The sequence below is a fragment of the Delphinapterus leucas genome, chromosome 4 (assembly GCF_059928025.1).
Source record: "Delphinapterus leucas isolate spDelLeu-1000000601 "Yukka" chromosome 4, BTC_Dleu_Yukka2, whole genome shotgun sequence".
Lineage (NCBI taxonomy): Eukaryota > Metazoa > Chordata > Mammalia > Artiodactyla > Monodontidae > Delphinapterus > Delphinapterus leucas.
The window spans coordinates 1,630,720-1,643,700 of record NC_143132.1 but is presented as its reverse complement, the minus strand read 5'-3'; the positions used below and the strand labels follow the sequence as shown (position 1 = coordinate 1,643,700).

Sequence of the window (12,981 nt, the reverse complement as noted above, 5' to 3'; positions counted from 1 at the left end):
GCAACCGCCGGCAGGAGACCAGGCAGGTGCAGGGGGCGTGCCCAGCGCCGGGGCGGGGCCAGCAGAGGGGCGGTGCTTCCTGAGCTGCCTCTGAACTGTCCTCGCTTTTGGAACCCTATTAATGCTTTAAGTACTCGAGAAAGAAAATTAACAGGAATGGAGAGGGAAGAAACCCCTAAAATGGAATCCACTGGGAAACAATTGAACCCGACTGCATTTCAAATGCATATGATAAACTCAGGAAAGGGAAGGGAGGAATTCACCCTGAGGACGGACTTTTTAAGCCGGCACTATGACCGCACCCCAACAAGAGGAGACAACACAGACCACACCCGATTTCCCCCCTGCAGTGCTGCGGGTAGCAACTCTGTAACCACTTTCTGTGAATCGTAGGATTCAGAAAATGGGGAAGTGTATTGCGGATGCTGGGAGGCTGGCTTCTCATGAAGGGGAACCAGGAACCCTCAGAGAAATGTCTGAGTCCCTAGTGCGGGCGAGGAAAGTGCAGACGGGCCTGGAGCTCTGCCGATCCCAGAGAGTAAGAGAGCTCAGGAAGTGATCCTGGGGCGTGCTAACTGGACACAGGGCCAGCCTGGGGGCTCCCAAAGTCCAAACAGGGAACACTTCGAGCTTCAAAATGGCAAAATGAAAGTGATAGCTTATAAGCTACTGAATAAAATAAACATCTACGGGTTTACACCGATGAGAGAGACAGAGAGAGGGAGGTTGGGGGAAGGAAAAATTCCTCCCTACATTAGAAGCCATTAGAAGGAGTAATGAACAGGAATGTCACCATTTTGCAACCAGCCCAGTGAGAACTGATTCAGGCAGCCAACACCAACAGATGCTCAAGTTAGTGGGTGTAAGCCTGATGGGAAGCAGAGTATTTCCTGGCCTCGGAGTGTCTCCCCACAAATTACTTACTATTGCAAAAGGGAAATAGTGATGTCATGGTGGAGAGCCTGGCAGCCGCCACCTCAGCTGAGTGGTCCAGGCTGCACCCCTAGTATCAGGACGAAGTGACAACAGGAGCCCTGCATGGGGTTCCTGCCAAAACGCACACCCTGGGCTGAATCAGAGGGAAGGCCAGACAAACCCATAGGAGGGGCATTCTGCAAAACTGCTGTCGTGAACTCCTCAGAAATGGCAAGGAGGCGAAAGACAAAGAAAGCTGACGAATGTTCCAGATTCCAGGAGATAAAGAGACATTTGAATGCAATGTGTGGTCCTGGATTATAATATTGACCGGTGGGGTGGGTGCGGAGTAGGGGGGGAGGGGGGATGACATCAAAGACATTATTGGAACAATCGGAAAAATTTGCACAAAGTGTGTAAATTTGATCAGAGTAAAGTACCGTGTTAAATTTCCAATCTTTGATAAATGCATTGTGGTTTTGTAAGTGAGTACCTTGTTCTCGGCAAAGTCCCTGGAAATATTAAGGGACAAAGGGGTTTGTGTCTGCAACCTACCCTCAAACAACTGAGAAAAAAAAATATGTGTGCATGTGTGTTTCCAAACAGACCTGTGGTGTCAGAACCTCAGGGACCCCCATGAGGAGGGCGTGGTCAGCATCTGGGGGTCCCTAGGGAAGGGGTCCTCCCCAGGAGGAGGTGGAGCTACCCCACGGCCGTCTTGGGCCTTTGCCTTTCTTCCCAGAGGGTCTCACAAGTTAAATATGAAGTAACTAAGGACAGCAGAGGGTTAGGTTTCCAGCAGGGAACTCCCCCAGTGCTCCGTGTTCTGGGAGCGGACAGCGGGGCACACGGGCGGGCGGCAGCAGCTGCAAGCATCTCTGCCTTGTCTCTGGCCGGGGCTCCTGCCTCTGGGGCTCGGGCGGCACCTGTCCAGACCCAGCGGTTTCACTCCCCGGTCTGCCTCCGCCAGGCTGCCTGGGGACATGCTGAGTCTGCCTGTCTGTCTCTGATGGCACCGTGTCCCTGGGCTGCTTCTGCTCCACTAGAAAGCAGAGTGCTGACACTCCTGGAGGCAGCAGTTCCAGAGGCAGAGAAGAAGGTCCAGCCCGGGAGGAGGGAAGGGCGGAGGGCAGGCCAGGCGCGAGGCCCCTCGGGGCGGCTGACAGCGCTCAGTGAGGCTCTTACCAGCTTCTGGCACCAGGCGCAGCCAGGCCCCGACTCGACGCAGTCCCGGCAGGTGCTGACCCTGTACTTGGTGCACTCCTGGGACAGGACTAGGGGAGAGGAGACAGGCTGGGGGGCGTAGCCTGTGGCAGGCACTGGCCGACCCCCACAGAGACAGCAGGCCCTCCAGGGACCGGGGGTGTGAATGGGGTGGTGGAGAAGAAGGGGCAGCGGCAGGACCAGGAGGGAGGGAGGAGACCAGGGCCCCAGGGGAAGCGGCCTCCAGGAGGGTGGGCCCCACGGTGGGCGGGGGAATGGAGGAGGGCGGCAGAGCAGGGCCCTTCCTGAGCCTCCACCAGGGGACTTGGGGGCAGGAGGGTGCCAGGGCGGGTCCCATTCCTCCCATGAGGAGCTACCCCCGCGGGACTCACCGGATCGAAGGGCGAGCAGGCTCCCCAGGAGCAGCAGCTGGGGGCGCTGGCACAGCATGTCCTGTGGAGGAGAGGGGGCGGTGACAGGGCCTGGGACCCCAGACCCTGGGCCTAGAGATGCAATGCTGGGCGGGCCGTCCCTGCTGCCGAGGGGTGCTCAGCGCTGGGGCGTAGCCCGCACGGGTCAGTCTCCCCGACCACCCTCAACGGGGCTGTGCAGGCCAGCGGGAGAGGAGGGCTGAGTGGGGCTGCGTGCGCTCTATGCAGCTGAGCCCCCAGCCCCCAAGGACCAGCAGGGAGTGGGCCTCCTGACAGTGACACATGCACACATGCTCACACGCACACGTACACACTCACCACGCGTGTGCACACACACGCGCGCCCAAGGTGCCGCGCCCTCCGGGTCAGGGCCCCGCGTGGCCTGCGTGGCCTTCGTGGCCCCGAGTCCTCAGTGAATTGAGCTGAGCTTGGAGCAGAGACTCGGCTGGCCCAGGCCTCCTGGGAGGAGGGTGAACCAGGACTTGGAAGAGAAGCCAACTCTGAGCACCTACCGGCGCCAGGACTGTGCCAGCTGCCCGCTGGGCGAGGATGTGTAATCGGGCAGGACATCTGGGGCCTGCCTGGGACAGACCCCTCCCCCCACATCTTCTGCCTGCCTCTTGTCTGTAGAAAAGCTTAGTCTCCCAGGCCTCCCCTGACTCACAAAAGCCTGGCTGGAGAATTAACGATTGAAAGGATGTGAACACTCGTGACAAAAGTAGCAGTTGGGCCAGGAGAACTGGTAAGAATTTAAACAGTAAATCAGCCATACGGCAGTCACAGAATCTTTGGTTCCTCCTTGAAGTACCTAGATAACGAACAAACGGTATCTGATGCACAGATCCTATGCTGTTTTACAGATGCTAGAACCCCTACCAAATGGAAGAAGTTAATTGCACAATGACCATGAACGTGTAGCCCCCAGACCTACTGGAGCCTAAGGATTGATAACTTGAACCTCTGAGACCCTGCCTTGTTACCTCACCATCAGCCAATCAAAGAACTGTGCACAAGCTGATCGCATACCCTGCGACCCCCCCTCCCTCACCTGGCCTTTAAAAACGCTTTGCCGAAACCCTTTGGGGAGCTCGGGGTTTTCTGGGCCTGAGCTACCCGTCTCCTTGCTCGGCCCTGCAATAAACCTTTCTCTGCTCCAAACTCCGCTCTTTCGGTTTGTTTGGCCTCACCGTGCATCAGGCATTGGAACTTGGGCTGTTTGACAACAGAAGGGCCCGCAGAGCCATCACCTGCTGTGCCCGAGGCCACGAGCTCTAGGGGACCATTATTGAGCTCTTCTTCGTCCGCACCTGCTGGGCCTGGGGTAAGGCGTGGACAGGGTGTTGGGCCACCACCGGCTGGCCCTGATGCTCCCAGAGGCAGGAGCGTGGGGGCGGGCTGGAGGCCTGGCGCTGGGGCTCCGGGTCTTGGAGGTGGAAGCAGCACCCTCCCCCGGAAGTGCCCCAAGGGACCCAGGCTGGGCCCAAAGCAGCAAACGTCCTCCAGGCCAGCTCCCGGGAGGTGTGGCAGCGCGTCGTGGGCCCGCGGGCCCCCACGTGTGAGCACCTGTAGGGCTGCTGCCTTTTAATCTGACGCCAAGAGAGCGGAGAGGGTGCTGAGCTGCCAGCAAACCAGAGGCAGCAGGCAGGAAGGGGGGGGAGTTATCCGCAACCAGGATCAACAGGCTCACCCTGAATACCTGCAAACACCAGCTCCTCTCCCCAGCACACTGCTCGGTGCTGGGCCGGCAGATGCTCCCACCCAAGGTCCACTTGTGGCGAAGACCATGTGGCCCCTGCCGTGGTGGCCTCTGCCATGGCCTGTGGGCTCTGGGTGCACCTGGAGGTGCGTCCCGCCCTCGCCTCTGCTCTCCCATAACCCCTGCGTGTGTACCAGCGGCTCTGGGGTGGAGGAGGGTCCCAGGGGGTCCCATGGGGGGACCCAGTGCTTAGAGGTCCCGCCCAGCCCCACTCTCCGGTCTTTCGGGGGTGACCCCGCACCCCGGTCCCCACCAAGCTTGTAACCAGGAGCTAGAAGTGTCATAACAGAACAGACCCCTTCCCTTTTCTTTCCTGTTCGGGTCAAAAGCAGAACTTACGCCCTGCTCTGGCTTCCGGGGTCACAGAGCGGGAGCTGGGAAGGTGCTTTCGGTTTACTCCACGCCCACCCACTTGTGAAAGCCCCGTGTTGCCCCAGAGCCCTCTGGGTCCCTAACATATTCCGCAGCCGGACGCCCCGCGAGGCCCACGCGTGCTCACTGCCCCCCCGGCTGACCCTGGCGCCGCCGGGCCCAGTCGGCCTCAAGATAGCACCCCACTTCGGAGGCAGAGGCTGCTCCCAGTAGAGGTCAGGGAGCCCCCGCCCCAGGCACCCCAGCTGTGCACGTAGCCGGCGGGGGGGGGGGCAGTCTCGCCAGGGGTGGGGAAGGCCCTCCAAAAGCAGCTCGATGCCCTTTCCTGTGGCCATGGACCCCAAACAGTCACAGCAACCACAGGCAAACCCCGGCCCTCGCCTGCGGAAACCGGGGCCCCGGCAGCGGCAGGATGCGGACCCGGTGCCGCTCACAGCTGGAGCATCCTCCCACGCGGTGGCGAGAGCACCTTGGTTATGGCGAGAAGACCCACAGGCCACGGGAGGGGTGTCGCCGCTCTCTCTTCCCCCTTAAGCACTGGGACTCCCGCTGTGCCCGGCTCCGCCCCAGCCCCAGTGCCCACGGCCCCTCGGGGGCAGGACGCCTGCACACGCAGTGGCTCTGGGAGCTCGGAGTGCGGAGCCTGCAGCCAGCCCTCCTCTCGGCCCCGGGCAGGGGTGCCAGTGGATATGCCCGGCGGCCAGGACTGGCCATCAGAGGCCCCGATGCCGCAACCATCATGGCGGGGCCTCACAGACCAAGGCCTCCTCTGGGTGTCGTCCTGGGGCCCGGCCCCCTGGACGGCGCAGGGCCGTGCCCGTGCCCGGGTCCCCGGCTGCCCCAGCGGCGTAGTCTGCCTCGGCTCCCTCTGCGTGCCCGGAAGGGCTTGCGGGCCTGGTCCCGCTCTGGGGGAGGGCAGGCTCGGGCCGCCCCCGTGAATGTGAGGCCCCGACTCGGCTGGGACAGCTGGTCTGAGAGCAGGGAGGAGGGCGCGGGCTCCAGCTGGGCCACCCGAGCCCAGACCTGTGGCACCCTCCCTGCCACCCCGACGGCCCCGAGGCTGCACTCTCCCCAGATCTAAGGGCAGCCCCGCCCCAGGACTCAAGGTGCAAAACCCCAAGTCGAGGTGGCTTGAGAAACCCAAGGCCCCACGGGCCTGTGAGGACGTTGCGTCAGAGCTACCCTTGAGCCTGACCCTGCCCGGCAGGGGGCTGCTGGCGCGACCGAGTGCGACTGCAGGAAGTGGCGCATCCCCGCGGACCCCGGGCACCCTGAGGATAACCCTTCACGATGAATAAAGCTCTGAGCGTCGGGGTCCGTCAGGGAACACCAGAAGAAAAATAGGATATATTCCTTCCAAATCCCACGCACTCCACAAAAGCCCATAGTCCCTATTTGGTAAAAGACAGAAGAGAAAGAGGAAACATCGAAAAAGAAAGAAAATTTGAAGAGGCAGAGGGAGGCCCCATGTCCGAGGCAGGGTACGCTGCTGTCAGATGAGGCTTGCTGTCAAAGACGAAAGCTTTGCCGAAGTGCAGACCCTCAGACAAGGCCCTGCGGGGTCCCAGGACTCATCGAGCGTCAGGACTTTGCGTCAGAGCCTGCCCTTGACCGTTCAAGGTCAGGGTGCTGGTTTCCAAGAGGCACGGCCAGAAAGTGACAAGGAACAGAGATGCTGTCAGGAAAAGTTACAAGAGGGGAAGGCAGGGGTGCGGTATTCATCCCAGGAGCTGAGGGTGCAAGGCTGTTTCATGTAGAAAAAGGCCAGTGTTGACAATGGATCTAAAATAGGCATCAACCTTTTTAAACCAAAAGACAAAGTTAGGATGTGGTCGTTTCTGCTTTATGTAAAGACAAAATAGAATTGGACAGAAGCGGATTCCAGTGGGGGCTGGAACCCCTCCCCCCCACCCCCGCCCCAAGTCATGGAGTTTCCAGACAGATCAGAAGACAGGGCAGAGGGGACTGAGGAGGATGCCACCCACATATTCTCTGAACCCACACATTCTCGGCCCCAGGAGAATCCACTGCACGTGTTCGTCACTGCTCCGTTCACCACCCGTGAAGGCTGATGGCAGAAATTTTCAGGGCCACAGTTTCTGACCAAATGGAATAAAATGAGATGCCCCCCCCAACACACACATATTAATTAGAACCTTTAAAACACTCTGCTCAATATCCCTTAAGTCCAAGAGCAAATCAAATTTACACGTACAGACACTTCAGAAAAGAGACAGCACAACTTTCTCTGTTCAACGGGTCCCCGATGGAGAAAGAAGCCCGAGGCCCTAAATGCTTTTCTGCCTGATGGAAGGGAATGATGATAAACGTGCAGGATGGAAAGTTCAGACGTGAGAGAAAGAGCCACAAAGCTCAGGAGATAAGGGAAGGGAGGTGGGAAATACACAGACAACAGAAAAAGTCGATGAATCCGAAAACAAACAAAAAAGCTAAAATTGATAAATACATCGAAAATCGTTTCTTTGGAAAAAGCAATAAAATGGGTCATCTGGAAGACAGCATGTATGGCAGTCGCCAGGGAGCTTAGGGAAGGAAAAGGCAAGGCAGCAGTGAGCTGTGCACTGGCCTGTAAAATGCATCCAGAGCTTCGGGGACAGAGTCTGTGTGACCCTGGCCCTCGGGCCGGTGGCCGGGGGGAGGGAAGTGAGCAGCGGCCTCCGGCCTCAAAGGCACCAGGCAGAGCACGTTCCCGGGAAGGCACGCGCCGTGGCAGTGCCCCCTCACACCACGGGACCCGTGAACCCAGGTTTAGCAAATAGAAATGATAAAAGCAAAAGAAGAATGTGTATCTCAGAGTAAGGACACTCAGCGTCAAAACTAAGGGAGAAAATACCAAGAGGATAGACTCAGACACCCTGGTGGTCCAGTGGTTAAGACTCTGCGCTCCCAATAGAGGGGGCCTGGGCTTGATCCCTGGTCAGGGAACTAGATCCTGCATGCATGCCGCAACTAAGACCCAGCGCAGCCAAATAAATAAATATCGAAAAAAAGAAGAAGATAGACTCTAAGATGAAAACTCTAATTCGAAAAGCTACATGCACCCCAGTGTTCTTAGCAACAGTATTCACGATAGCCTGGACGTGGAAGCAGCCTAAGTGCCCATCGACAGAGGAATGCATGAGGAAGACGCGGTGCATATATGCGATGGAGCGTCCCTCAGCCATAAGAAAAGAATGAAACAATGCCATTTGCAGCAACATGGATGGACCTAGAGATTATCACACACAGTGAAGTAAGTCAGACAGAGAAAGACAAATAGCATAGGATATCACTTGTATGTGGAATCTAAAAATTGATACAAATGAACTAATTTACAAAACAGAAACAGACTCACAGACATAGAGAACAAATTTATGGTTTAAAAGGGGAAAAGGGCGGAGGGATAACTTAGGAGTTTGGCATTAACATATACACACTATTCTGTATAAAACAGATAAACAAGGACCTGCTGTAGAGCACAGGGAGCTCGATTCGATATCTGTAATAACCTGTAATGGAAAAGAAACTGAAAAAGATTATATACATATGAAACTGAATCATTCTGCTGTACACCTGAAACATGGTAAATCAACTACACTTGAATAAATTAAATAAATAAAAAGAAGACACGCTCAAAAAAGAATTTTGTACATAAAAAATTGAATAGATGAAAATATTTAGTATCTGTCTCATGCAGAAGGTGAATGGTAATCTTTGTGTCCAAGGAGATTTTAGAAATAATAACAAAAAGGCAAAAACCCCATAGAAAAGGATCTTGTGAACAGATAATTCACAAAAGAAGAAATGCAGCTGTTACCAAATATTTGGAAAGGCCGCTCTGGCTGATAATTGGGCACTGTAAGCAAAATATCGAGATTCCTGGTCTAGCTGTCAAACTGGACACTGTTTTTAACATCCATGAGGCCCACCCAGTGGAACCTACATGGCATGAAAATGTGTGAACGGCTGCTCGCAGCTCAATTTTTACAGTCAGAAGTCGCTGAGCGGGAAAACAATACATGTAAACAACCAAAACAGGCCATGTTTCTTCTGTGCGGTGGCGTTATAAGTATTTTCAATTTTCTTCATTACTCTGGTTTGTATTTTCCAAACCTTCTACAATAAACATATATAATGATTTTCTTTTAAATTCATACATTTAAGAAAATCTGAATATCGTGGTGGTTGAGGAATTGCTTGGAGATGTCTCCAGATTCCTAAAGTGGTCAGTCTCTCTGTTCCCACTGCGGACACTTCAGAGGACAGGGACCCCCTGCTGGGACGTCTGCTCATAGCTCGTTCGCTCACTCATTCATTCACTGAACAAGAGCTGCCTGTCTGGCCCCTGGGCACTGCTCTCCCGGATTCTAGGATTCTGACCTCTGCCAAGACCTTAGGGCACCTCCACACCTCCCCCAGATTCCCATCACACCCGAAAGCCCCACTGCTGCAGACACCAATGCACGGCCACACCCATACTATTTAACAATGAACTGGTGGGTTTTCGTCACTAGGTGTTCAGCAAGGGCCTCCAGACCACCGTTGGATGCTTCCACTTGCAACAAATTCTAAAGCATTTGTTTTGTCTTTTGTAACCATATACAAATAAAAATATGTTCACAAAAAAAAATAAATTGGTGGAAGCACGGCTCCCGAGGGGCTGCCTTTCTGTGCGCCCCCAGCCCCTGGAGTACTGTGACAGAACGCATGCCCCGTGCCCATGGAGGCCCGTCAGGCAGGAGCCCTGGCTCGCTGAGGTCTCGTCCGTCAAGGAGGCTGACCTCAGCCCCTGACCTTAGCTCCTCAGCCAGCAGGGAACCCTTCCAGCTACTTCTGGCTGCAGCCCAGGGTGCGACCCACCCAGACGACCTTCCCTCCGGAAGCTTCCAGAACAGCGGAATCAAGCCACATGGGTGCGGAGGCCTCTGCATCTCAGACTGGCCAGGTCTGAGCATCCGAGGGGCCTGACCCCACACCTGCCAATGGGAAAGGGGCCGTGGCTTGCTCTGTGACGACACCTGGGCAGTGGCTGTGCAAGGCTGGGCCACAACGCTGGGAAACACGGCAGACGTGGTCAGTCCTCAAGGGAGCCTCAGCTAGTGGGTGGCGGTCCCTGCCTGGACAGCCACTCAGGACCCCAGATCCCAGAGGACCAGGGCAGGGCACTGCCCACGGCAGCCACCCTGCTGGCCTGGCTACACTCTGTACTCACAGCCACGATCCGCCCGCAGCTGCCCTGCGGGTGGACCAAACCTGCTCCCTGTTCCTAGGGAGGGCTCTGAGAGGGCCAGCCCCTCAGCCGCACAGCCAGGACAGACGCCAGGACGGGGGCCCACGTCAGCCTGACCCCGGGGCTGAAACGCCCAAGTCTGCGCCCAGCTGCCGAGTGAGTGTGGACAGGTGACCCCCCCTTCCGGACCTCAGTTTCCTCCCTCGTCACAGAGAGCCAAGGGTGCTGTGACGGTGAATTTCACGTGCCAACTCCGCTGGCCGTGGTACCCAGAGCTTCGCTCAAAGCCTCGTCTGGGTGTGGCTGTTTGCTGCAAAGTTGTTTCTAGATGAGCCTAACATTACGTAAGTGGACTCTGAGGAAAGCACATGGCCCTCCATGATGTGGGCGGGCCTCATCCAACCAGTCGAAGGCCTTAAAGAAAAGACTGATGTCCCCCAAGGAGGGGAGACCTCTGCCTCCAGACGGCCTTGGGCTCGAGCTGCAATGTCACCTCTCCTCTGGGTCTCCAGCCCGCCCTGCAGATTTGGGGTTTGCCAGCCTGCACAATCGTACAAGCCCCGAAATAAATCTCTGCCTCTGTACACACACACATGCACACACGCACACACACACGCACACATCCTATTGGTTCTGTCTCTCTGGGGAGCCCGCACTACTACAGACCCCAACAAGAGCACCCCAGGCTCAGGGTTTTTCAACACCACTTCGAGGTGGGTGGGCAGAGCCGTGCTTTCCTGCTCCGTGTGTTTCAGAGGCAGTGAGGGTACCGGGCTCCTGTTTCTCTCCACCCCCATCAGAGCCCTGCGGTGGTGGCACCCCACCCCTGGGCCTGCGTGACACGGTTTCAGACCTGGGCTGCGTGGGGTGCCATGCTGAGCAGGGACCATGCCAGGGCTCACGCGGAAGCCACAGGGTCCGCTGGCTCCCAGGCACCCCCAGCCCTGCTGCTCGACTGCTGGGAGGGTGAGCTGCCCGGACGCCCCCGGCTTTTGGTGGGGGGGGGCCTTGGACCAGGCAGGAAGGCCTGCCCGGGTCACAGGCTGGCAGCTCGGGGACTCAACTACACCTGCCATGTCCCCAAGACACCCACTTGTCAGTGGTGGGAGAGACTGGAAACCCCCAGGCCCACCGAGGACTCCCCTCTACCTGGCCTACCCTGCCCGGGAGGGGGAAGGCAGGTGCTCTTTCTGAGCAGCCTGGGGACCCCGCCCGCTGCTACAGCTGAATGTGGACTCCACCAGCCTGACGGGGGACGGGGGACAGGGCCCCAGCGGCCAGGCAGGTGACACGTGGCAGCACGGCTGGGACAGGTGGGTCTCGGCATCCCGGGGCCCATGGGACTCGGCACCTTCCCCTGCCAGCCGCGTGCTCCCTGGGGGCCTCACCTCAGCGTCCCCATCGGGCATCAGCTCTCCGCTCGGGCAGGTCTGAGTGACGACAGAACCGACACCCCCTTTTAGGTCCAGTTTGTGCAAAGGGAAACGGACAGTGACCACACTAGCATCCCAGCCCTGCCCGCCTGGTGGTGTCACCGTGGCGTCACCAGGAGACTGCCTAGTGCAGGCGGGGAGCGCCGGACGGGGCTTCTCAGCTGGGGGCACAGTTATTAGCTGCCGGCAGCTGTCCCACAACGTGGGCTCAGGCGGGACCGTGGGCCGCTCGCGGTGACAGGTGTGCAGGCCGCCGGACCCTGCCACCCAGGACTCTTCCTAGAGCTGGCGGGGCCTGAGTCAGGAGAGGCCACTGCGGGCTCCGTGCTGCCCCATTCGTGGGGCGGACGCCTCTCCACAGCCCTGTAACCGGCGGAGCTCGGCCTGAGGCTGAACCCGCGGGACCCTGTGGACGCAGACCCACACCTTCGCCCCCTCCAGGGAAGTGAGTTTTGAATTACAATTTGATATAGAGTCAGCTGGAGTGTAAATACAGGCCCATTTCGCAGATGGGAGGCCCAGCAGCAGGCCTATCTCCTGCCCACCTTGCCGGGGTGCAGACAGGCCTCTCCCATCCCCTGGACAGTGGTGACCCCTCTGCTGAGCTTCTTCAGGGCCCCGGCTGTCTAGGGTGTCTTCCCTCGTGAAAACTCCAGGAAGTGACGGTGACCGGCCCGGGTCTTCCCTCCAGCACAGTGCAAGCTGACAGCTGCAGGCAGACCAATCCACGCAGATTTCCGCTGAGAAACCCGAGGCCAGTGGAGCGGTGTCTGGCTGCGGGGCCGAGCCCCTCGAGAAATGTCTCCATTCACTCCCGTCGGGACAAAGCCCTGGGGCAGCCGTGAGTCCCCTCTCCCGGCGCTTGTCCAGGTCCTCGGGCCCCAGTCCCCCCACTCCTAAGGGGACAGGCCTCCAGGGGCCTGGTTGTGGGAGGTTTAGGTCACACACCCAATGCCTCACCCCCTAAAGTTTAACTGTCACCCAGCGTGCTCACATCGTTAGGCCAGAGCTGGTGAAACTTCGGGAGTCCCAGAGAAGCAGCAGACCCACCCCCGAGACAATGTACCGTACACACATACACACACACAGAGCCACACACAGACACACACACACAGACACATACACACACAGAGACACACATACACACACATACACACACACACTCACAGACACACACACACACAGACACAGACACACAGATACACACACAGACATACACACAGACACACACAGAACACAGACACATACACACACAGACACACACACAGACATACACACAGACACACACAGACACACAGACACACAGACACACACAGACACACAGAGAACACATACACACACACAGACACACAGACACACACACACAGACATACACACACAGACACACAGAGAACACATACACACACACAGACACACACACACAGACACACACACACAGACATACACACACACACACAGAGGCACACACACACACACAGAGACACACACAGAGACACACACATACAGACACATACACACACACAGACACACACAAAGACACACAGACACACACAGACACACATAGACACACAGGCACACACACAGACACAGACACACAGACACAGACACACACATACACACATACATAATACACACACAGAC

At 57.3% G+C, this 12,981-nt stretch overlaps 1 protein-coding gene across 1 annotated transcript in view; it reads right to left on the bottom strand.

The window, feature by feature from the left end:
* The window catches only part of ITGB2 (integrin subunit beta 2), a 34,591-nt gene that overhangs the window by 13,309 nt on the left and 8,301 nt on the right, over window positions 1–12,981 (bottom strand). The window contains exons 3-4 of the mRNA XM_022597030.2: window positions 2,511–2,571; window positions 2,101–2,189 (exon numbers count right to left, since the gene is read on the bottom strand). Coding sequence (XP_022452738.1) covers window positions 2,101–2,189; window positions 2,511–2,568 — 147 coding nt within the window. The 5' untranslated portion in view covers window positions 2,569–2,571. The remainder of the gene's footprint in view (window positions 1–2,100; window positions 2,190–2,510; window positions 2,572–12,981) is intronic.